At 38.2% G+C, this 25,905-nt stretch overlaps 1 protein-coding gene across 2 annotated transcripts in view; it reads left to right on the top strand.

Moving 5' to 3' along the window:
* Positions 1 to 25,420, top strand: part of LOC140156887 (recQ-mediated genome instability protein 1-like) — a 44,042-nt gene extending 18,622 nt beyond the window's left edge. The window contains exons 1-10 of one of the 2 annotated variants that reach the window (XM_072179905.1): positions 177 to 238; positions 2,321 to 2,454; positions 7,799 to 7,962; positions 8,635 to 8,817; positions 10,538 to 11,458; positions 12,366 to 12,457; positions 18,706 to 18,813; positions 19,422 to 19,463; positions 20,436 to 20,504; positions 21,181 to 25,420. In XM_072179905.1, coding sequence (XP_072036006.1) covers positions 185 to 238; positions 2,321 to 2,454; positions 7,799 to 7,962; positions 8,635 to 8,817; positions 10,538 to 11,458; positions 12,366 to 12,457; positions 18,706 to 18,813; positions 19,422 to 19,463; positions 20,436 to 20,504; positions 21,181 to 21,324 — 1,911 coding nt within the window. In that variant the 5' untranslated portion in view covers positions 177 to 184 and the 3' untranslated portion in view covers positions 21,325 to 25,420. Of the gene's footprint in view, positions 1 to 176; positions 239 to 2,320; positions 2,455 to 7,798; positions 7,963 to 8,634; positions 8,818 to 10,537; positions 11,459 to 12,365; positions 12,458 to 18,705; positions 18,814 to 19,421; positions 19,464 to 20,435; positions 20,505 to 21,180 lie in introns of those variants that run through there. The other variant, XM_072179906.1, reaches the window with a different exon arrangement.
* The last annotated feature ends 485 nt before the right edge of the window (positions 25,421 to 25,905 follow it).

Below are 25,905 nucleotides of genomic sequence, written 5' to 3'. Positions count from 1 at the left end.
GTGTCAACACATCACCAGGGACTAAGGTAAGAGACAGTATAGCCTCAAGTCACTGATGGTCATGAGAACATACAAGGCATGGAATTTGCACCAATACCAAGCCTAAGTGTCAACACATCACCGGGGACTAAGGTAAGAGACAGTATAGCCTCAAGTCACTGATGGTCATGAGAACATACAAGGCATGGAATTTGCACCAATACCAAGCCTAAGTGTCAACACATCACCAGGGACTAAGGTAAGAGACAGTATAGCCTCAAGTCACTGATGGTCATGAGAACATACAAGGCATATAATTTGCGCCAATACCAAGCCTAAGTGTCAACACATCACCAGGGACTAAGGTAAGAGACAGTATAGCCTCAAGTCACTGATGGTCATGAGAACATACAAGGCATATAATTTGCGCCAATACCAAGCCTAAAAGTCCATTTATACTACCACCGCATTTGCGATGCGTTGCTTTGCAATGCCGATATATCAATTACTTTTGCCGCAACTCGTCGCATTTGCAAGTTAAAATGTATTTAACTTTATTGCGATATCGCAATGCAGTAGTTTGCAGTACGATGCAGTGCGACAACACATCGCATCGCAAACAACGCATTGCAAATGCGGTGGTAGTATGAACGGACCTTAAGGCTAAGAAAAAAAAGTTGTACGCTTGTCCTCGTCTGACCGACCGTCTTGGCAGTCCCGACCGTAGAATTTTTTTACATTTTCCCAAAAAAGTCACAAACTTTTCGTCTAAAAACTGAAGATATAACAGAAATGTTGAACAATACCATGTCCTGTATGTTTCCCATGTCCTGTTGTCCATGGCTGAGGGTTTCAATATTTCATATTATTAATATCAGCATCTACATAAGTTAAATATTGTTGAACTTAAAAATGCAGTATTTTAAGTCTGCCAGACAGTTACATGCCAAATAAGGTATGGTTTACCTTGATTTTGTCTTTGGTGCAAATACTTTGGTCAGTGAGTGTTTTACTTACAAACAAGTACTTCACATTATACTTTTGGTACTTTTCCCGACTGACCGACCCAACTTCTAAAAGTGATCTATGGACAAGTAAACAATTATTTTTTTGGCCTAAGTGTAAACACATCACCAGGGACTAAGATAAGAGACAGTACTTTATACTCTCAAGTCGGTGATGGTCATGAGAACATAAAAGCCGTCGTTTTAACTTTTCTGTTTTGGTTTCGGTTTCGGATCTCATTTTTATTTTGAAGTGTTAGCATGGTATGTGTGAACAATCCTTTTATTCTAGTCTTTTGTTGCCTACAGAAAAGTTGAACGAAGATAATTTCTGTTTTCGGTTTTGGGAGTTATGTTAATTTTTGACATGCAAATGTGAGATGAGAGGGTTGGTCCTTATCTAGACAAAAGAAGTGTCGAAATTTTACGGTAGTAAATTGGCGATAAATTGTACGGCTTCAATTGACCTGTGTTAGGTGTAGGTACTTCCGCCTAGGCGGGAGTGGCTCGTGAAAATAGCCCAGCATAGAAATATACATTAATCACTAGTAATCAGTGTTGCCAAGAATTACGTATACTTGTTCGTGCAATCGCGCAAAAATCAGTCATATGATTATGTAGAGATGAAACAGGGAATTATTTTCGTCCCAAATACACCTTAAAACTTGATAATATGCAGCACCAAAGAAGTGCGTTGAAGTGAAACTAATTGGATTTCTTTCATTGGAATTGGTAATCTGATAATTGCTTCAGGCAAAATTGCCAGACTCAAATCTATTTTAAATGTATATTATTTGTCATTTATTGACCAGCGAAAGGGGCGCTAGACCACTAAAAACACCGGTCTTCCACACACTGTGGGTGTTCCATAATCTTGTATTATCCAGCCTTTATTAACAACAGGCATCCACCTCTATTGAAATAAGCTGATTGGTGATTCAAACTTAACAATGAATTCAAGGAACAGATCAACTTACATAATCCCTTGCATTTTCGTTTCTGAACAATAGAGCTCCCGAAACAGAAAAGATAAAACGACTGTATATATATTGAATTTGCACCAGTACCATGTCACAAGAGATAGTGTATAGTCTCAAGTCAGTGATGGTCAGGAGAACATACAAGGCAGGGAATTTGCACCAGTACCAAGCCTAAATGTGAACACATTACCAGGGACTAAGCGACAGTGTAGAGTCTCAAGTCACTTATGGTCATAAGGGGAGGTGACCTCATCACTTCTATGCGATCGCTGATCACCAGCACGTACCTTAACCACGGAAATAATAAAAAATTAGCTTTAGTGAATTACAAATTTGGTTTTCTTGTTCACACATTAGATCCAGATCTGTGGCAATGTACAGTATCGCCATGGTGTTCTTATGCTGTCTGCACAAAATGTCAAAGTACTTGGTGGTGAAGTGGATTCACTGGTAGAGGCAAATAACCAGGATGCAGTACTAGCACAGGCTCTGTAAGTAGTCTGTTTAAGGGGGTACTACACCCCTTGATAAATTTGTGACTATTTTTGCATTTTTCTGAAAAAATAATAACACACTGGTGACGAGTAAGATATGTGTATTATAGGGGCAAGGACTACAACTACTGTACTGAAAATTCAGCAACTCAGAGCAATTGGTTTCCCTCATTTTTGACTGTGACTCCACAACTGTTTTCTGTGCTGAAATAAAATTTCCAGTGCAGTAGTTGTAGTCCTTGCCCCTATAATAAACATATCTTATTTGTCCCCAATGCGCTATAATTTTTTAGAAAAATGCAAAAATAGGCACAAAATTGGCCAGGGGTGTAGTACCCCCTTAAGTGATTGAATAGATTAATCGGGATCAGTATAGTAAATTTGGTAAACAAGGTTCTTAGTGGCTGATCCAGAAATTGCACAAGTGTACGTTTCAGCAACACCTGTTGACTTTATCAACACTTGATGGATAATGTTAATGACTGCTATTGCCAAGTAGTTCCAGCGCTGATCTTAGAATTAACAGTTGGTTTTTCTTCCAAGTGATTTTCTTGATCTCTGTTTCAGAAATTCATCAAAAATGTGAGATACAAGTGTTGATAAAGGCAACATGTGAAGAGCTTATTTCCAAACTGTGTTAAGTCCACAAGATTCACTTTGAAGAAAATCAGGAATTTTCTTTATGGCAATGAAAAAAATTTCGATTTCTATAAAATTACAGTGAAGTGAAGGTGATGTATATAGGACCATAAAAACATGTTAAGTTAAAATTTAGAGACTTTTAATTTTTTTAATGTATTAATTTGTTTTAAAAATAGCATGGACTTAACACGTTTTGACACAAAACGCAATTTCTGGCATGGACTTAACACATTTTGACACAAAACATAGTATCTGTAACACAGAACTAGCCATATTTTTTTCAAACTAGCCATTTTTTTTTTCAAACTAGTCTTAAAAGATAACAAATTTATTACAAACATACAAAATGTGAATCTCTCTACTATAAAACACAATTTTGCCACAAAACACCTTGCATCTTGGATCCCCTCCTCCAGTCATTTTTTACAAAAATTAGACGTTTAAAATAGTTCAAAATTCAAAACTTAGTTGTATTGCATTTCTCAGAATTGAATAAACATCATTTCACTGACAATAAGTGATGACCTGAAATATCCACTTGTTTTATCACATTATCACAATTTCCCCCTCCCCCATGCTGCCACCCTAGTCTCATATTGACAGTCGTAAGTTTTTAAGTCTTTAACTTTAAAAATTTAATACCTTGAATTTAGTAGCACATTTTGATAATCATACAAAATAATAATATCAAAAACTAACTCTACCACCATCCTCTAACATTAATTCTACCAACCTCAACCTCTCCGTCTCCCCCTTTCCATCCTGTTCGTGTCTTTCTGGAGGTATCTATCAAATATTTAAGAAATCCCATACAAACTAGGCCTAATAATATTTTTTTTTTTTTAAATCCCTATGCCGTGCTACTTGCCTACAAGCTGCCCACAAGGGCAGTGTTCGTGGACTTAACACAGTTTCAATTAGAAATTTTCGCTTGACAAAACCAGTAAGTTTTTACTTACTCTCTAATATTTCGTCCTACACGTCGGAGGACTTCTTCAGATGTGAAACATCTGATCCACTTTCCCGGGAATCTGACTTCCGGTTGTGATTGGTCTTGTTTCCAGTCTTCAAAAGTGGGTCATATACGTGACTTAGGAAATAAGTGCCTTCCTCTCTATTCATGGTCTTTGTCCCCCTCTTTCTGATCTCCATCGCTTCTCGTACTTCTCTGGATCTTCTGATATGTTCTTTGCCAAGTATCTTGGAGTCCTCCCAGTTGACAACGTGATTTGCTCTAGCGACATGATCAGATATGGCTGACTTCGCTTTGTTCTTGCTCGATGTCCTTCGCTCTGACCGAGTGAACCTTTTGTCATTCGCTTTCTTAACCTCCGCTTGATGTTCTGCGAGCCTAATCCCGAACAACCGAGAGGTTTCACCAACGTAACTAAGATCACAATTTTGGCAGCCAATCTCATAAATACAATTGCCTGTCTTAAGTTTGTCTCTCTTGTCCTTTGGATGGACCAAAATCTCTAGAGGGTTTGGTGGGGCTTCATTGCAGTGTCTACTTTGTGTTTTTTGAAAATTCTTTGAACTCGTTCAGAGATTCCATTGACATAAGGGAGCACTACCATCCCCTTGCTTTTGTCCTCAATCTTTTGATCTTTCTTAGCGCTAGGTTTCACAGTCGCTTTAGATTTTTGTTTCATTTTTTCTTTGACTTGGTCTACTGCCCATTTAGGATAGCCACAGTTTTTAAGGGCTCCACGCACATGTTTTTTCTTCATTTTCTCTATCCGCTTTCTTCTGTGACCACGCTATACATACGGTCAAATAGAGTTCGGACCACACCCATTTTCTGATGGAGAGGGTGTTCTGACTTAAAACTGAGATATTGGTCAGTGTGGGTTGGTTTCCTATATACCAGGAGCTTTACCGTACCATCAGGTTTCCGAACAATAAGCGTGTCGAGAAATGGTATTTGCCCTTCTTTCTCTTCCTCGTGCGTGAATTTTACACTGTCCGCTTTGTCAACTTGGTTTAAGTGATCAGTTAAATTCTGGACTTCACCTGTTTTATGATTTCAAGCACGCATCCACATAACGACGCCAATACCGTGGCTTACAATCAATCGGGGCAGTCGCGATTGCTTGCTGTTCCAGGAATTCCATAAATAAATTCGCTATTATGGGGCTGACTGGGCTGCCCATCGCTGCGCCAAACCGTTGCCTATATATGGCACCTCTGAATTCAAAATATGTGGTGGTGAGAATAAATTCAAGGAGTTCGATAATATCTTCAACTTCAAGTTTGGTGCGCTTTTTGAGATCTTTGTCATCTACCAGTCTTTGTTTAACCACATCTAAAGCCTCGCTTATTGGGGTATTGGTAAACAAGGATACCACGTCGTGCGAGTTAAATATTTCATTTTCCTCGATACATACTCCACTTAAGTCCTCCGCTAATTCTTTTGAATTTTTAACGTGGTGTTCCGTGGTACCGACCAATGGATTGCGCAAATCGGCAAGGGCTTTTGATGTCTCATAGCCGAGGGAATCTGTATAATCGACGATTGGTCGTATAGGGTTGCCTTGCTTGTGGATTTTCGTAGTGCAATAAAGTCTAGGAGTATTTGCTGTAGTAGGGTACAGAAGCTTATATTGCTTCTCATCAATTTTGTTCTCTTTCTTAAGTCTAGCGAGGATGGCAGTTAACTTTCGCTTGTACTTTGGGGTGGGGTCAGCCTTCAGTTTTTCATAAGTTCTTTCATCTTTCAGCATTTCATGCACCTTCTCTTCATAATTTCCTTTATCTAAGACTACAGTTGACCTACCCTTGTCTGCTCCCATTATCAAGATCGAGTCATTTTCTTGAGGGAATTGATGGCTAGCCTCTCCTCTTTCGTGATATTAGACTGAGGAGGCTTTGCATTTCTCAGTACACCTACTATTTCAGCTCTAAGCGCCGGTCTTTCATCGGCAGGGATGAAACTGCATGCTTTTTCCGTGGCAACAATAAATTCTTCATTGGGAATATGATCGCAACTTACCGCGAAATTGAGCCCTTTTTGCAGTACATTCTCCTCCGGTTCCGACAGTTTGTGCTTGGATAAGTTAGTCACCCATTTCTTGAGTTGATTTCCTGATAGATCTACATTGTCCTGACGTTTTGGGGGCGATAATTTTGCCTCACTTTTCTCTTTCAAACGTTCGAGCTTCCGAATTTGTCGGGTTTTGCATTTTTCACTCTCCGTGACACGTGAGCTGTTTACATGGAAATCAATCTGGGTTTTCACTTCCGGGTTAACTCGCGTTACTATGTCAACATTGATTGCGTTGTGTTTACTTTCTAAATTGGAAATTTTGTTACTAATCACTCGTGATATGTTCCCGAACCAGATCTTTCTCCGCTTTTTCTATGATCTTTTTGGCGTTATTCGTGCGTATAGGGCATTTCAATTTCAAGCTTACCGGCGTCAGATTTAGATCCTTACAACGGTGCGTGAAAGTCAGATGGTTTTTATGTCTAGAGATCTTCTTGTTTACACTTTCCAAATCACGTATTTTCTTGACAGTGGATTGTCCGTATAAATTCCTAACTTCAGTGAATAGATTCATCAGGTTTGTAAGACATATCAATTAGAAATTTTTGCTTGACAAAACCAGTAAGTTTTTACTTACTCTCTAATATTTCGTCCTACACGTCGGAGGACTTCTTCAGATGTGAAACATCTGATCCACTTTCCCGGGAAACTGACTTCCGGTTGTGATTGGTCTTGTTTCCAGTCTTCAAAAGTGGGTCATATATGTGACTTAGGAAATAAGTGCCTTCCTCTCTATTCATGAAACTTACTGGTTTTGTCAAGCGAAAATTTCTAATTGATATGTCTTACAAACCTGATGAATCTATTCACTGAAATTAACACAGTTTGCTACCAAACTGGATTGGACTTAACACGTTTTGGAAAAAAATCGATACTTTGTGTGTCAATATTTCGGAACTTGACTAATTTTGAAAAAAAACACACATTACTGGATAGCCCTAGTTACTCACTACCCATTTTCATCAAAATCTCAATTTTGAAGGTGGGTGGACTTAACTCGGTTTGGAAATAAGCTCTTCATGTGTTGCTGAAACATGCATGCACGAATAAGTGCAATTACTGGATCAGATACTAAGTGTACCTTGTCTACATAGTCTTTTTAAGTGTAAGGGCACTTGACATCAAGTTTGTGGGAATTTATTTGTGTGAATATCCTCATTCTGTCACCACAAAATGACTTTTCATCTTTGCTGAATGAACCACTTTTCTTGCATTACATTGGTGATTTTTAGTTTCCATGCATAGACCCTGTGCATAAAAGAACATCTGCATCTATTTAATGTTCCGCAAAAATGTCCACTTTTTTAGTACTTTGCAGTGCTGTGTAGTGTGTAGCCCACGGTTGAGTATCGCATCATGTCATTCATCAAGCTGTCATAAGTTGGCTGTTTTAAGCTGTAGAGGGTTTGAATTCATATCATAAAGTTATGGTACACAGAAAATAATCAGGAGATATCTATACCAATTCCCTACATTTCCTTATTTGGAAGAAGACACTTCAGAAATCATGCTTGGTGTATGAGGGCATATTTTTAGCAGTTAAAATGATGTAAAAATTACCCATTTTTGTCCACATCACCATGAGCTGTGCTTGTGTTGTGTCACACTGTGTTACGTCAAAATTAAACGTTTTCATATTTTTTGTCATCACAGAGGACAGCCTAGTATCCCAATGGATCAGCAGATACCTAATCAACCAACTCAACAAAATCAAATGGTACCGCCTTCTCAACAACAACAGCAGCATCAGCAACCTAATCATCAGCAGGTTGTAGATCTTACAGCTGATGACCATCCCACTACCAGTACTTCATCAGGTAATAACAATGGGTTTATCCTTGAAAGAGAACAACAACTTAAACCAAGCTTGTTGATTACAGTGAGGCATTGTGAACAACTACTGAATATTTGTGCCGACAGGCTCATCGAAAGTTTATATTATCTTGGCAGTCAAGTTAGCTTAATCGCATTAAGGCATTCGACTATGGTGTGAGAGGTTGTGGGTTCGAACCCTGGCGGTGGTTTAGTATGCTCTTGTGGAAAAATTGAGTTAGTTTGAAATTCCCCTGGACAAGGAACTTACTGCTAATTATCTTGTTGTAACCCGTACAAAACTTGGGGATCTGATCCTGGTCGCGAAGGTCATTTGAGGAATGTCTAGTGTGTGCACTCTTGAAGCTGCAAAGTCCCTGAATTGTTGTTAAATGGTTTATGGAATGATGTGGGGCTGTAGTGGTCAACAACAACCTGTAAAGTGTGCTGAGGCTTGTGGATCAATGTCTAGTCGTTGTGCGTAGTGCACAATAAACCTGTGGTTTTTTTTACAAGTTGGGTGAATAAAGATGTTGATCACAGCGTCTACATACCATTATTGATTTGTTCAATGGAAACAAAAATAATGCCAGAATTATACTGATTCTCGTATCATGTGACATTGTATCAATGTAAACTTTTTTTCCATGTGTCTCCCTTTTGATATCCCTTTTAAGGTATAAGCTCAAGACAATCTATGCAGAACACAAGGCAGCAGGCACCTACCCCAAGAGTAGTCGAAGATGATCCCTTTATAGATGATTTTGATGATGATGATGACTTTGATGAAGCTATGCTCCAAGGTTTGGAAGAAATTGAGTTGCAGCAAGAACAGACGAGGAGCAGTAACCAAGCACAAGGTATTCAAACTGAACTAAATTTTATTTTTCTTGTTTGTGTCTGTCACTCTGTCTATCTGTATGTCTGTCCTCTTCACAGACTACTACTACAGACTATTCAGCAGCAGGTAAAGTCCCAGCATCAACCATTAATGAGGGCCAATCATTCCATGAAGTGCACTAGACAAAACTACTACGCTAAAACACATGCAACATTCTATCACGAAAATGCGAAAAGCAACCAATGAATGATCGCCCTCATGAATATACAAGGATTCACAGCATAAAAAGCACTGGCATTTAGGCTGTTGGTGATTAGTGTGTAGTAGTCTGTAGTCTTCTCCCTCTCCCATGCTTGTTCTTTCACCTTTCTCTTTTGGGCCATTCCATGGTGTAGGGACAAAGGTACGTAATATGAGTAACAAGCACATTTTCTCCTCTCTCATACATGAAGCATGTCATCAAAATTCTAATATCATGCCAAGTACAAGATCCAAAGTATTAGGCCTTGATATTAAATAGTGTGTAAATTGTTTAATGTACCAGAGAGAGGACACGGTTTTGTTACTCATTTACCTATATACTAGGGTGGGCCAAAAAACGCTTTTTTTCTCGGATCGACTTGGAACTCTCGGAGAATTTTACTGGGGTACATACTAGTATTGTGCTGAGATATCAGTAATATCGGAGCATGTTTCGCCCACGCAGTAGATTTTCACAAAATCCCTACTTTTTTGTTTTTTCTTACTGTATAACTCTGTATAGAGAAATCAGTAGAAACAATCTGGGAAAAGTAGGCATTCAGATGCCATCCTAACCAATATTAAACACTTTGGGTAGTTTGTTTGGACCCTCTAGAACATCACCAAATAGCAAGCCGTCTCCAATTGGTTACCATTATTTTTGCTAAAGACACGCATGTAAGTCAAATATTAATGATATTTGAGTTGCTATATTAAGGGGTAGGGGTAGCATTATGGAGAATTTCCCCAGTTCTACTCAGTCAAATTTACCAAATGTGGTATTATTGCATAGATATGAACTGCAGCATTGCCAAAAATAAATGCTATATGATTTTCGGTTATCCATGTTTTGACCAGAGGTCAAAAGGTCACACAGCCTTGAAATTACTACAAATCAGGCGTCACATGACCCTTTAACCCCTGGTCATGTCAGAGCTGCTCTAAATTCATATCTCATGTATTGTTTGTACTTTTGCAGTTCATATCTACCCAACAAGACCAAGATTGTGAAATTTGACTCAGTAGAACTGGGGAAATGCTCCATAATGCTACCCCTACCCCTGAATTTAGCAACTCAAATCTCATCAATATTTTAAACTAAATACAGGTCTCTAGCAAAAAATAATGGTAACCAATTGGAGACTGCTTGCTATTTGGTGATGTTCTGGAGGGTCTAAACAAACTACCAAAATTGTTTAATATTGGCTATGATGTCATCTCAATGCCTACTTTTCCCAGGTTGTTTCTACTGATTTCTCTATAATAGAGTTATACAGTAAGAAATTGCGAATAAGTAGGGATTTTGTGCAAATCTACTGCCTGGGCGAAACATGCTCCGATCTTACTGATATTTTAGCACAATGGTAGTATGTACCCTAGTAAAATTCTCCGAGAGTTCCAAGTCGATCCGAGAAAAAAGGTGTTTTTCCGCCCACCCTACTATATACCTCTGTCCGGAAACATGGAAGAAACGTCTTCATTTGCTTATATTTTTCCAGCTCCAGCTCATCCCACTGTCCAGCAACAATCAAACGTTCAGAGGAATAGTACACAAGGAAGAGATGGCAACACAATCTACAACTCTACAATCAAAACTGAGACCAAAGTCACAACCAACAACAGTATTCCACAAGAAAAACAGTCTAGAACATTCCTTGGACAGAGGCAAAACCAGACCAACAGTATTCCACAAGCAAATCAACCCAGACCATTCCTTGGACAGAGGCAAAATCAGAATCCAAATGGCTCTAGTTTCCTAGGCAACAGAGGAAATGTGTCAAATTCCACCAGTAATGTGCAGAGACCAAATGTAGCTGTAGCAGCTCGAATAGAAAAAGAGCCATCTCCTGTGAACAGGAGACCTGGAATAACAGGACATATTGATTCAAAACCCACAATTCAAGCAGGTCCTTCTAGAACTAGCAATACAGGACGGACATTTTTAAGTGCTTCAAATCAAGGAACTAGGAATCCACCTGTTAATAGTATTAAGTCAGAATTGCCAAGTTCATCAAGGCAAGGATTTGTGAAATCTGAACCAAGCAGAACTGCAACTCATATGGATACTTTCAATCAATCTGTGAACAGAGCTAATGTAAAAAGTGAGCCAGGGCTTGCAACGACATCTACTAGCAACAGCAGTAGGTTTCAGTCTGATGCAAAACCATGTACCTCAAATAGAACATCAGGATTTGCTCCTGCTTCCTCTGTTGTTAAACCTGAGCCAGGTGTATCCGGATCTAATCAGATTGGCACTGGTCATCCTTCAGTGAGAACTGAGCCCTCTGAATTTGGCAGGTCTGCACAGAGATCCAGTGCAGGACCTGGTGTGAGTGGTATGAGTACAGGGATGTCTGGAGATGATGAGGATGAAAGTGTGATGGCTAAGAGAAGAAGATTTTACTCCGGTCAAAATCCAGGTAAGAGATGAAATCATCGGGACTTGTAAATATGTTTCTTTATTCAATTGTTAAGGTGGTACTACACCCCTGGCCAATTTTGTGCCTATTTTGCATTTTTCTCACAAATTATAGCGCATTGGTGACAAGTGAGATATGTATATTATAGTGGCAAAGACTACAATTACTGCACTGGAAATTTTATTTCAGCACAGACAACAGTTGTGGAGTTACAGTCAAAAATGAGGGAAACCAATATTTGATCAATAAATCAATAACTACTTGTCTTGGGTCACTGAAATTCCAGTGTAGTAACTGGATTCCTTGCCCCTATAATATACATAACATTTGTTACCAGTGTTTTATTAGTTTTTGAGAAAAATGCAAAAATAGTCATAAATTTAACAAGGGGTGTAGTACCACCTTAAAGAATGCTCAAAGCCACACACTCAACATGTCTCTCTGAAGCCAGTGTAAAGATTCAAGGCCAGTGTATTCGCTGTAGAAGTGATGATGTAACAGGATTAACTATAGCAATCAGTTGATTCCGATTTTGCGAGTTATGCATGATTTAGTGTATTACACTGCTCCATAGGCCACTGTTGTAATTGGGCGATATTTTTGCTAAATAAATTAAATCTGCAAGAAATTTTTGGTACATAAACATGTAGCCAGAGGTATCCAGTGGTATAAAAATCTTAGAGAAAAGTGGGGGGATGAGGCTGTGGATCACTAAATGCCCTTTTAAGAGTTCATAGCATATTTTGGTCACTATGCATGGTGTTGATGATAATAAGTAAATTTTCAAAATTGTTGCCTTTGTCCTGGTTGGATCAGATTGTATTGATCACATTTACTGATGTTCATAATTTAGTTATCCAACTCTTACTTGGCATTTACTTTAATATCTCTACAAATTTGACTCTAGGTGCAGATATTGACAGCAACCTGCCATATAGTTGTCTCTCATTGGTGCTGAGGAAACAGGCTGCCAAGGAAAATTGTGTAATAAGTGTTAAGGTGGGTTTGAAAATATTCAACTATTTTTCGTTAATTAAATATGGCCGTGTGTCACAAATTAAGAGAGTTTTTCTTTTGTCAAAACCAATATGATGAAAACTTGCTAGTTTTTCTTGCTGACAGTTTCGTCAGTGAGCCACTGACTTTATCAAAGCTTGGTATTGTTGTGATGATCCAACAGCTGATGACTGGCGGGAAGTCATGTCATTTCCGGTAGCGATTTTAGTCTTTCTAGCAGTCTTCAAAAGTGGATCATACACATGACTTAGATTGTAGATCCCCTCGTCTGTTTTTTCAAATTGATTTTGACAAAAGAAAAACTCTTAATTATTAATTACCAAACTTGATGAATTTGTTTCAACCATTTGTCACAAGTTGGGACCCTCATTCATGACATTCTGTTTTCATAGATGACAACATCAATTTTGAGATGAATGGTTTACAGGGGTGTAAAAGTATACATTGCTGATAAGTATAAAGAACCTAGATTTCAATGACCCAAACCTGAAGTCAATATTCATGGTGTACCAGAGGGTATTAACTTTTTAGGCCTATGAAGACTATGAATATTGTAAGGGTACGGGGGAAGGAAGGAAGCAAAAATAATTAAGGAAGAAAGAATAAAATAATGGGAATGGAGTTAAATAAATAAATAATATGAAAACGGAAAATCACAAGATTTAAAATAAATAAATGAATAAATAAATAAATAAATAAATAACATGGAAACGGAAAATTACAAGCTGAGCAGAAAATATTTAAAAAAGAGGGGTGTGACAAAATAGGCCTTTGTAGAAGAAATTGAAAAGAAAGAAAGAAGCTAACAAGGAAATGCAAGAAGGGGACAGATCTAGAAAAAAAATTACCTTTTCAATGAGTCTACCTGTTCAGTAATTCTTCCTATATATTTGAGTGAACGCTCCCATTTACTCATCTAGCAGGGACCCCGCTAGTTGAACATAAAAAACCTTAAAATACACCAAATAACACATAAAAATGGGTAACTTTTTCTTAGCAATTTCTGCAGAAGTCTATGGAGCGAAAACATGCAGTTTTGCATTAAATTTTAGGCCGTAACTCTCTTGATTTTTAACCTACAGGTTGGTTTACCCCTCATTTTAAAGGAAATTACAAGATCTTTCCAGATAAAAAGGTTTCATTAACTTAGATTTAACTTTAAAATTTCATGAAAATGCTTATCTTAAAGATGAAATTGTCTATATACAAAAACAATCCGAGGTAGTGGTGGAACATATTCATCCAGCACATGTCACATATTGGAGTTGATCCCTCAAAATAAAAGTGAATTGTTTTCTGGGTTCACATTTATGACATGAACCCTTGCATCTAGCTGCAGGTATGTGCACTGAAGCTTGCAGTCTGGGTGTGGTGTGTTATAATTATGCTAATGGACAGACCTGGACAGTGGGTCAGTCCATTTCTTTTGTGGACACTTCATTATGCATTGCCATTATTCAGATTTTGTGTGTCATGCAAATTAGCTCTTGGCTTGCTGGAGGCATGTTTGTAGAATATCTGGGCATTCATTTTTGAGATCTTGGACACAACATATCTGCTGCCCATTTAACTGAGTGAAATGCTGTTTTACGCAACATGAATTGTGTTTTTCTTTGACGGCTTTGGGGTGAAAAGGCTTTACCAGGTTGCAATGCTTAAAGCAGGAAAGACTTTTTTTGGAAGCTAGGATTAGCAAAAGAAGCTTTGCGCCTTGTGGTTACGTTGTGTGTGGTAGAACTTAAAATGGTCGCCGCATTGGAAGCTGATACTTTCCTACTTTGTGAGAACCATGCTGGTTTAAGACATTGTTTGTGTAAGTAAAATAATATTGTAATTTATTTGATGAATTAGGTAATTAAAGAAGGCTTTGTGATATTGGCGGGAAAATCAAATTTAGATTTTCATAGTGTGATAAATGTTGTGTTCAGCATGAAGTTCCAAAATTGAACATAATTAAGTTTGGTGCTAAACTAGTCCGAATAATCAGACCCAGAACAAAATATTAATTACTGACATGATCGTGTACTGGGTCTGAACTGTTTCCATATGAAATCTTGATGGCAAATTGGACAATAGAAGCACATGGTTCTACGTGACAGCTTTTTAATCCCTATTCAGGTTACGTGAATCACGCTATTGTGGACCATCCTTCTGATACTTGAGTGTTTAGACAAGCGGAACGGTCTTTTGTCTACCTCTCTGTTTGTAAACAAACCAGGAGGTCGAAATCGTCCTCGCCGAATACGAAAGTCAGCGTAATAGTACGGCACTAGTGCTAAACGTATCAAGTAATTTTGTGTGGATTGGCGATTGAAATCATTCTGCTTTAGAAACATGAACTTCAGGAATCTATAAATTAGCCAGGTGTGAAGGTTGTAGAGAAGTTCTATATCTTTCATTAAGCTATTATTAGGAATACAGGGGTAAATTCTAAGGCTTAGCTGGAATAGTCTTCCAGATAAACATGTGAAGTTGTCCATTGAATTTGAAACCAATCCTAGTCAGGGATTCATTAATTTATACAGCCGTACATGTATACTCTACTCTTGGACTTGGAAGTGGGAATGCTTGGTTTTGGTCTACATTCTACATTCCATGGATCCGTTGGTTGAAACTAGGCGTGGCTACATGTTGTGGCATTGTGCGAATGGATTCAACATTGTAAAATTGCCAACGCTCACAAAAAGTGATGGAACTCGGTCTTAATGTGAAGACGATTTACTTGTATATTTTCGTGAGCGATTTAAATTGAGTATACTCATTATTAGACTGCGGAACTCAGTCTTCCATGATAGTCGTCATTTATCTATTGGTCGTTATGACTATCAGGGAGAGACTGAGTTGTTAACAGGCACACAAGACTGAGTTGTTAACAGGCATACAGCGAGGTGCAAATTTTAGCATGTTGTTTACATTAGTTAATTCAGCTTCATTGGCAATTACGCAGACTTACTATTGTACTGACATTGTCTCTAGTCGATTACATGGTGATTATGTTTCTTATACTCTGTTCCACCTCAAAATCAGAGGATTATTTGTTACAAATTTGGATAAAATTTGTTACAAAATGCTAATGTTCTACTCGTCCATGTTGGAAATTGGGACGTCAGGGTCAAGTTAGTGCCATACTATTACGCTGCCTTTCGTATTCGCAGAGGAGGACAATTTTGACCTCCTCGTTTGTTTACAAACAGAGAGGTAGACAAAGGGCCTGTCAAATCTGTTCCGCTTGTCCAAATACTCAAGTATCAAAAGGATGGTCCACAATAGAGTGATTCACGCAACATGAATAGGGGATTAAAAAACTGAAGTAGGACCATGTGCTTCTTTTGTCCAATTTGGCATCAAGATTTCGAATGGAAACAGTTCAGACCCAGAACACGATCATGTCAGAAATTAATATTTTGTTCTGGGTCTGATTATTCGGACTAGGGTCAAGTCAGGTCAGGTCAGGATTAATCAGGGTCATCGAAGTAGTAGCCTGAGTCTCTTGGCCTCCATGGCGGAACTTAATGGCCATTTCAATCCGATGACCATGCGTAGTAGTTACAGGACTGGTGGTGGATTAACACTAGTATATTGGCAGCCAACCGTAATGTTGTGATCACTGGTGATCGTCGTAAGAAAGCAGAACTACAAATTAAACTTTAAGCAGAAAGGAATCTGTAGATGATGGTAAATTTAGAATAATTGTAGACTATAAAGTCATTAGATAGTCTATCTTTATGTTTTGGTGCGTCAAATGTTTTGACAAAATAGGAATTTGTTCAACAAAAATCATAAACAATGTCAACAAGTTGCACATGGAGTAGCTTGTGTTGTTTATCAGGTCATAGGTCATAAAACACCAATTTAGTGTACTTCCGCTCCTCGGAATATGATGTTTAAGCTCTAGGACTAGCTCATCATTGTGGTTAATCCGACTAGTGGATAATTTGCATGATATCATACAGACTGTTGTGTTGGAATTACAGGTCTCTGATAATAACTTGACCTGCTTTCCAAATTTTCAAACTTACGTGTAATCATGGTAATGTCATTGCAGTTCCCTAACTTGTGTATTGACAATAATTAAAATTATTGTCATTTGTGAGAATTATTTATTTTTTTCAAGCACATATAATAGCTGTTTTTATTTTGTTATTACATTCCTTGTGTTGCGTGACATTATTTTGTCTCTCTGTTCACATTATTTGCTGCGTGGCTTTTACTTGGAGTCGGTTGGGATTTTCAGTCCAATCAGTTTACTTCTATCAAACAAAAGCCTTGTTTCACTTTCTTTCTGCAAGGTTTGTATCTGTGGTCAATTAAAGCATCATCAGTGGGCTGCGGAGCAGGCGACTACAAGCTTTCCAACTGTTGCCATCTTGGGCTAGCGAAACAATTTTGTTTTGCTGCAGCATCCTTCAGTATCTCCCAGGAGCTGCTGGACATACTGCAAGTACATGTACAGTGTCCACACCCATCCCGGCTTCCTCTTCCCATGTGGTGGAATATTCAGGACATGTTCTCTCACAGGCTCGTCGTCTGTAAGACGCAGTATATGGCCGAGAAATTTGAGTTGATAAGTCTTGACTCTGGCAACCAGTGAGGTGGTGTTGGTCAGATTGTAGATTTCATTTGGAATCCAATCCACACACTTGATGTGTAACCAGGAGGGTGAAAGTGCATAGGAACAACGCTATTGTTCGACTAAGGCTACATCATTTTTAACGCATGCGTGTTCGTCAATACAGCTTTAGTCTCCTCCACCTTCGCAACACGCTACGTGGAGTGACTGGAATCACACTGACGGCGGACGAGAATACTAGCTGGTCAGACAATTTAATTCTATCAAGCATATAATACCTGAACAATCACCATCATTTGATCGATTTACTACAGAATATATTGTATACACAAAATATAATTTTAAAATTGTAAACCTGTTAACTTATATATTTGTGTACTAAAGTATAAGGACACATGAATAAAATCATGTAGAAGACAAAATGGCCGCTAATCCGCCTATTGTCTAGACTTAGACTACATCTTCCGGTTTGGTTATGTAACCTAGGATGCTTATCCCTTCGTATCGATCCCTGGTGTAACATGACTTTGTAGGAAGATGTTGCAAAGGCATTGATCTTGTTTTCCCATGTCCTTAGTGATTAATTGCCCATGACTCACCAGTTGTAGGAACTACAAATTTTAAACATTTGAGGACTTGTTCTCAAGGTATAGAAAGTGCCATGGGTTGTCTCCAGTGTAAACTGTTTTCATTAGTATGTCACAAAATATTAATATTGGCAATAATTGGCAACCTGTTTGACCTCTCCATATATTCATACATTGTTTACCTGTATTATTCTATCATATATTGTTTGTGAAAAATTATTAGAAATGTTTAATTTTCAATCATTTTTCTTTCCAACGGGCGAGTACATGCATACAATGCACACTAAACTGCGGCGACACATAACACAACACTACTGGTCGGCGCCGTGAGTTTCAATGATTGGAACTGACCCATTCAGAAAGACAGTAACACAGGTTGTCTCAAACAGCTTGATTTTGTTTCGATTGGCAGAGATGGGCCCTGGAATGGGCTTTTCCAAAGGTATTCCAGTTTCCAGAATGCTGCCCAGGCTATAGACTGCGGAACTCAGTCCTCAATGATAGTCAGTCATTTATCTTTTGGTCATTATATGACTATCATTTGAGGACTGAGTTGTTATAATATTTTTTCCGAGGTGCAATTTCAGACAATAGCTGGGGATTAGTGGGGCAGAGATTATCTATTGAATCCTTTCATGACCACTGAAGCATAGTCAAGTCTGCCAAGGACACTCGGCACAAATTGAAAGACCATGTCAACTCTCGACAAAAGAATGCATGCATGTCAAAGTTCATATGTTTTATTATGACACCAATTTGGTGTTTGTTATGCTCCTCGAAATTAGTACCTTACGGTCTATGTCTGCCCAGGCTAGTGCTTTTCTTTTAAGGTATCCAACATTATAGCCTATTTTGGAACCCAAGTACTTAAGTCTGCGACATGGTTGATGGTACTACCATAGACTTCAAGTGCTGGATGAGTGTTACAGCTTGCAGTCATATATTCTGTCGTAGGTGCGCTGATGACAAGACCTAGATCTGCTGCTGCAGTTGCAGTCCAAGTAAAGCATAGAAACCATGAATTACTTTGACATGCAGTAACATTTTGACACTTTTTTTGCACTTAATTACAGGGTTTTATAATGACCTTGGTATCAAGCCTGACCTGTAAGGGTGGATGGAATGTGATGGCTACAATCAATGATGGCACAGGTTCTATGGATGTAGACATTGGAAATGAGGTAAGTATAGCTAGTTATTGGCGTTACTCAAAGCCTGTGATCAGAAGTTGATTTTACAAAGCATTTCGTCACTGGGCAGGAAAAACCTCATGTACTTTTTGCCCTTGAACATGGATGAAGCAAACCATTCAATATAAAGTCTACACCTACAAGGCTTTATCCATTTTCAAGGGCCAACAGTAAATATGAGGCGTTTCCTGCATGTACTTTTGGCCCCTGAACATGGATAAAGCAATCTCTTCTATATAGTCTACACCTACAAGGGTTTATCCATGTTCAAGGGCCAAAAGTACATATGAGGTTTTTCCCGTCCAGTGAAGATTTGTCTATTAGTATTGTAAGCTGCTGTATATTTCATAATATGCAGTTGCCACCATTTTGAGGCTGTTTTTATGTATACATCCAGTCACTTTATCAAGAAAATAACTTACTATTATACTTTGGTTCACCTTAAGTTTGGTAGTAGCATCAATTCTAAATTGAGCATGCCAACAAAATGCTGTGTACACTTATGTGCATGTTCTGCGCAATTCACTTTACGCATGCAACTTGATATTGTGACCAAAAAAAGGTTTAATGTTTCCTTTATGTGTTTCTTACATTTTCAGGTTTTAACAAGGCTGATTGGATTCTCAGTACTAGAACTGATGGTAAGTCCTACTCTGCAATTAATTGTGGGTGCGTCCGGCAAAGTCGGCATGAAGGAATTGAGATATAGGAAAAATTAAGGAGCAAAAACAAATGAACAAAACAGATAAGTTGATTTCCCGGATAAGAAGTCAAACTTTTGGAATTGTTTCATCAAGAGGTATATATTTTATGACATGTTTTGTAATTTTCCCCAGTGAGTTCAATGGTAGGTATCCCCTTCGTGTCCAAGGGGCGAGATGGAACAGCCACATCTCGGCAAAAGCAACCAATGGGAAGAAGCGATCTATCGCAAGTGACATCATGCTGACTGACAGAATGTCACATATTTTTTTCCTTACATTTTTAAGGCCTATCATCAATACAATGCAATTCCAAATTTGGAGTTCAATTCACTAGTGGCTTGAATTCTTGAAGCAAAAATATGTATCACAGTGACCCATAGAGTAGTACAGGTGGTATACCACAATAGATATGGGGCTATCATGTTTTTGTTATACCATGTAAAGGAAACATCGCAGGCCTGAAATATTACGGGGGTTATGAGTAATATGTGACCTTGTCTTCACATTTTATATGCCAAAATCTCAGCTGATGGGTAAAGTGGGGAATAACTATCATGAAATATTTCTAAAATGCGATTTGCAATAAATTCAGACCATTTTTGATATAAAATTGGATCGGTTGAGCCCATATTTATTGGTCGAGCTATGAGTTTTAAAATATTGGACGAGACGTCCAATATTTTACAACTCATAGCGAGACCAATAAATATTGGGCGTAAAGCATCCAATTTTATCATTATTATGTTTTGGATCCAATATTATCACAACTTGGATCCATCAAAACATAATAATGTTTTGAGTTGGTTAGTGTGAATCAAAGTGAAAATTTGATAAAAAGCCTGTTAACACTCTGTGTGGCAATCTCATTAGAATTTCCATTTCATTGTAATGTTTTTATTTGTTTGACAGCAAATGAAGAAAGCAGCCGCGAGAGCAACTAAAGAAAGACAAACAGACATGAAACAGCAGATGCAACAGGTATGTGAGGAGGGTGGACTTTTTCGAGGCTAAGGAGTGTATTAACAGGTAGTTCAAAGCACCGGCATGTCCAACTTGCAGTGTGCAAGTTCACATTTTTGGCCAAATTAGTTCAACATTTAGTTGCATAAAGATGGATGATGCGCGGCACGAAATGACTACATTTTCCAGTGTTTGCTAGGCTCTCCGATCAGTGTAGAAATTGAACAGCGGGTATAAATACAACGTCATTGAGCGATATAACCTCGCCAAAGTATTGGTATTCCAGATGTACATGTATAGCAAGTATTATGAGCAATAAAAGAATTTTTTTTCTAAAGCCTGACTTTTAGAGCAAGAAACCAGGTTTTGACCAAGAAACTAGGTTTTTTTTATGTCTGGGTTTTCAGTGAGAAGGCAGTTTGATACTTCTGTTTATCATTCTTATGGTTGTGTCAACATTTTTCCACCGGATGGGGGATTGCAATTTTAAATATTTTAAATATTTTAAATATCCATGCCATTATTTCTATTATGCAACTCATAACATCTAAAAGCAGAAAAAAAACATTTGAAAGGGAAAATTTCTCCTGTAAATTACATGGTGTATATTATAGTAAATGGGCTAGAAATATAATAATAATAATATAATAAGTGAACATACATGTACAACATAAAGCAATCTTTAACTTTACAGGGATTGGAGAAATGCCAACAAGCATTAGTGGACATGTCCTGCATCATGACCTTGGAAATCCGTCCAGAGTATGAGCGCCCTCGTGTGCTGACCATCAGGGATATCAATGAAGGAGACTGCCTGACACTGATCCATCAACTGTAGAGGTAGAATTGTTACCAGGGTGTTAGCTAGCCTCACATCATTTTGGACGGACAGTTTGCTCTTGGAACAGGCAAAATTAGTAGCTGGGACAAATGCTAAATCCTACAAATAATTTTTAAATAAGTTCTGTCAACTCAAAACAAGGCAAGACTAATAATAAAATGAATAGCTATTTGAACTGACTGAAACCTCCAGAAGGGGTAGAGGTCTGGTTCAGGTTCAAATTTTGGACTGGCAGTTTTGGTAAAAATGACAGGCACTTGCCAAATCCTAGCTAAGGCCCTGATTGTTACCCTGTGATTCAATTGTATTACTGTAAAAGGGGATATTTTTGCGAGCAATTATTTTCGCGATTTGGAGTAAGAGAGACATTTTCGCGAATGTTATTTTCGTGATTGCCAAGTCCTGCCCTATACTTGTAATACATTGTTGCATATATTCACGAGGTGTTTTTTTCGTGGTTGGAGCTCCAGTCGCGAAATTTGCAAAAATTAAACCCCCGTGAAAATATCCCCCTTCAACAGTACTTATTGCAAGTGTTGAGCTAATGAGAAGTGAAGCAGCATTGAGTATAAGGGGCCAGGGGCAAATCGTCAGCTGAAGCTGCAAATGCCTCTGGTTCCCATGGAAATCTTAATGATCAGGGGCAACTTTTATAGAGCCCCAGGTTATTATGGCACAACTATTTTCAGAACAACATAATATTCATTTTTGCTCCGCATTTGCACCAGGCTGGTGTGAAATTTTGAGACAAAGATGCATGAACCAGGGGCAATTTTCAGTAAGGCTGTCCCCTGCTGCAGAAGATCTTATTTTGACATAAGGAATTATGACCAGCTTGTTACCAGGACTCAAAGAATACAGGGGCAATGTTTTTGGGTTTTCCTTTCTAAAAATGCCCTGTGCAATGAGCAACACTCAATGGACAGGCTATTTTATGAAGAAACTTGATTAAATGGCCCCATGCAAATATGAATTCTTTGAGCTCTAGGGGCTTGTTACTATAAAAGTGGAATTTTTCGCACATTTAATTTCGTGCACTTTGTCAATTTTGAACTGTTTCACATGTTTTCAAATTCTAAGCTTCTACACATTGATCTATACACAATAGGACTATATTCGCTCATTATTTTAGAGGTAGCTGCTTGAAACGTGAAAAGAGCACAAATAAATGAAGTGCGAAAATTTCCACTTTTGCAATGGGCATTATGTGATGCGTTCAGGCAAATGAGTCATCACTTTAGATTTGTGTGCATTCAGAATGCTTGCAAATAAGATGATGGTTCCTGATATCACTAAAAAAAAATTTTATTTTGATAAAATGATGAAATACAAAAGTTGACCATAACTTAAAATTGAGTTTTCTCAATTTTACTTGATCATGTCTCATACATGTGGTTTAGGCCGAAAAAAATTAATTGTTTGGTTGCCCTTCCGAGACAAAAATTTGGAGGGTCGGTAGGTAGAGGTTTTTTTTTATGGACTCTTCCTCGATTTTGAAAAGGCTAGTATTGACAAATGCTTGATCATTTTATGGTAAAAAATTGTGTTTTTTGACTGGATTTAGATGGAAATACTTATTGTTTCCAATCAAATATGCATTTAATTAATCAAATGAGCGAATAAATAAAAGTCCTTGATTCTGTCCAAATTTAAGGTTTCTAAAAAAGTGATTGGAAAAAAAAAACCCAGCCCAAGATTGCCAATTTTTTGGGTTTTTCGGTTGAGGGCAACCAAACATATTTTTTTTAGCCTTATATAGATGAGGTGACATGTGATTCCAAACAGTTGATAGGCAGTTACCATTGCCCGTTTGTCAGTACCGGTATGTGCGCACAATACACACATGCCTTGTTGAGCACATATGTGACCGTACACGACGAATGTGACTGTACACGACGAATGAGCCGTAAATTACTCCCCCGGTGAATTTTGTTTTATTTCTTGTTTAGAAAATATATATTATAAAAAAAAGCTTTAAAATGGTATATTATTAGACTTCAAACGATATCCAGAAGTGGGGTTATGGTTTGTTGAACTTTGCTCCTTCAATAAAATGGTAGCTTTTTTTCGTTGGCATGGCATATGTTGCTCATTAACAGGGTGTGTGTGCATTGATCAAACACGAGTGCTGTACTTCTCTGGAAGCTAATTTAATAGACCATTTGATAACTCTTGTTTGTAAACACATCGGTCACCTCATCTATACTGTATCCAACCTGATGGATTATAATATAATGTTCCTCTACCATTCATTTCTGGTGTGAAAGTGTAATACCATTTCTTCATGGATTGTCTGCAATTGAAGTGGAGTGGTTTCAAATGCCACAATACAACAGGGATGCAAGTTTTCAGGATTATACCTGAATTACAGAATTTCAGGATTTTGTGAAATTTTTGTATATTACATTTCTCTTCAAGCAGAGTAAGGGAACAAACCAAAAGATTGATGACGTCTTATAGACGTAACTAGTTTTGTTTCTCAGTCAACCCTCGCCCTCCCTGCCAGAAACGTAATAATAAAATGTTTAAAAATTTGGCATAATAATAATAACACAGTCTTCAGACGGATGTTTTTTACAAACGTAATTGAGTATTTTTACCCCCTCCCCCCTAAGCGGCTAGTTTCGTTTATAGGACGTCATCGATCTTTTGGTTTGTTCCCTAAGTCACTTTTGAATTTGAAACATCCATTTAAAGAGAATTTTCAATATGTCAACTTTTATGTTGAAGCCTGTAAGTTTCAACCTGAGCAAGTACACATTACAGGTATATTTTGAAGTTTGTGTACATGATATGAAACTGATTGTCCTTAGAGGATTTGTAATCAAACATGCATTTTCAATATCATCTTTCATGTATTGTCCCTCCTTTTTATAACAAAGTCGCTGACCAATGGCCAACATCAGTAAGCATACACATTTTTAGGCCAAACTGTACTGATTTTGACCGAAATGTTTAGGAAAAAATCAGAAAATTTTCAATATAATTATATTTGCAAATATAAGGTCTCCGAGTGTTACGAGTCATTTAGCCTCTTCCGGGAAAAACCCCAGACACCATGCCTACCTCTTGAAACAATTCATAATATTGTTCTGGCAAAAGAACCTTCCATTTTATTTTTAGTTTCTATTCCGCTATACCAAAAGCTCTATCGGTTGGCATGTAGGAATGCCCACGCACAGGAAATATGTGTGTAATTGGCATCCAAACTTGGTAGCTAGAAGACTTGTTAATGCAACTGCACAGGGATCTCCTCATGCATCTTTGTTAGTTGCTCCCTTGTCTGCTGCTTCTTGGCAGGATTGGTTGAATCAAAGGCAAGCAAGACATCTGTCAATCCTCTTCCCAAAGATTGGGCCAACTCATCTACCTGTATACAGGACAAGAAACATAAAAACTTAAATTTTGTAACTGCGATAGCTAAGCTGTAATACTGAAAAATAAATGTTGGGTTGTTCTGAAGAAATATTCCTGGTGCCAATGTTAATTAAATAAGCTAGAAGACTTGTTGCGCTCAGCACTGTAAAGTTTTTATTTTGCTCCACACAGGAGTCACTGAACAAGATTATCTTCTTAATCCCATGATTGGGATCAGCAAGATGCGTTTGGATGAAATCAACCAAGGCACTGGCGATTTTATTTGATCCCTCGTCCCATTTGATGTTTGCCCCATATGTGTAGAAGTGTACATCCGTTCAGTCTTGGGTGCCAGGAACATCCTGGTCTCCTGTGTGGCATTGTGTTCAATTACTCCAAGAAAATACACCCACAACCTCTCGCACAGTAAGCCTCACCAACAGAACGGTCAACTGCAGATCCGTCGTATAACGCTTTTTCAATGGGAAATGAACTTTGCTGCTTGGATGATGTCACGATGAGGTTGGCATTTATTCCGTATTGAAAAGCGTGTACTGACGGATCTGCACTCGACCGGCCTCCCAACTGAAGAGCATGGTAATTCTACATTCTGCATAAGGTCAAAGGCAGTAGTTAATACTATGTCATCATGTTTTGTGTCCATTAACTGGTAAAACTTCTTGCCTGATGGTTATTGACCAGAAAGAAGCTCTGTCACCAGCTCACATTTCTTCTAAGGGTCTTGAATGCCTCATATTTGCAACTTGCGTTTGGAGCACACAAGATTTTGTTCTCAAACATCAAATTTGTAGTCAGTCTTTCAACATATGTGGCATAGTTTTCTTCCATTTTGAAGATCATATCCGCAAGTTCCACATTTTGGGACAGGATAGCGCTGTCGGTGACTTCTGTAACTACTGGTGAAGATGTAAGGAAGTTCCCGCCTTACCATTGTGACCTTTGCAGTTTCTTCATTGGACACTCCTGAAATCTGCCGACACTTCTCCTTCATCCACTTAAGGCTATCTGCCTTCCTGCATACTCTTCACCCATACATCTTCTGTTATTCTTCCTGGTGGCAGCAATGACTTTATGAACATTTTGTCTCCTCATGAACGAAATCGGCCCCTTGACCGGCATTGCCTTGCCCAGACTTACTGAAGGCGTCCGTAGAGGCCATATGTTGTTTGATAACTTGAGGGGCCTGTACGCGATGCAGCA

The sequence above is a fragment of the Amphiura filiformis genome, chromosome 7 (genome assembly GCF_039555335.1).
Source record: "Amphiura filiformis chromosome 7, Afil_fr2py, whole genome shotgun sequence".
NCBI lineage: Eukaryota > Metazoa > Echinodermata > Ophiuroidea > Amphilepidida > Amphiuridae > Amphiura > Amphiura filiformis.
This window is presented reverse-complemented; position numbering and strand designations above follow the sequence as displayed.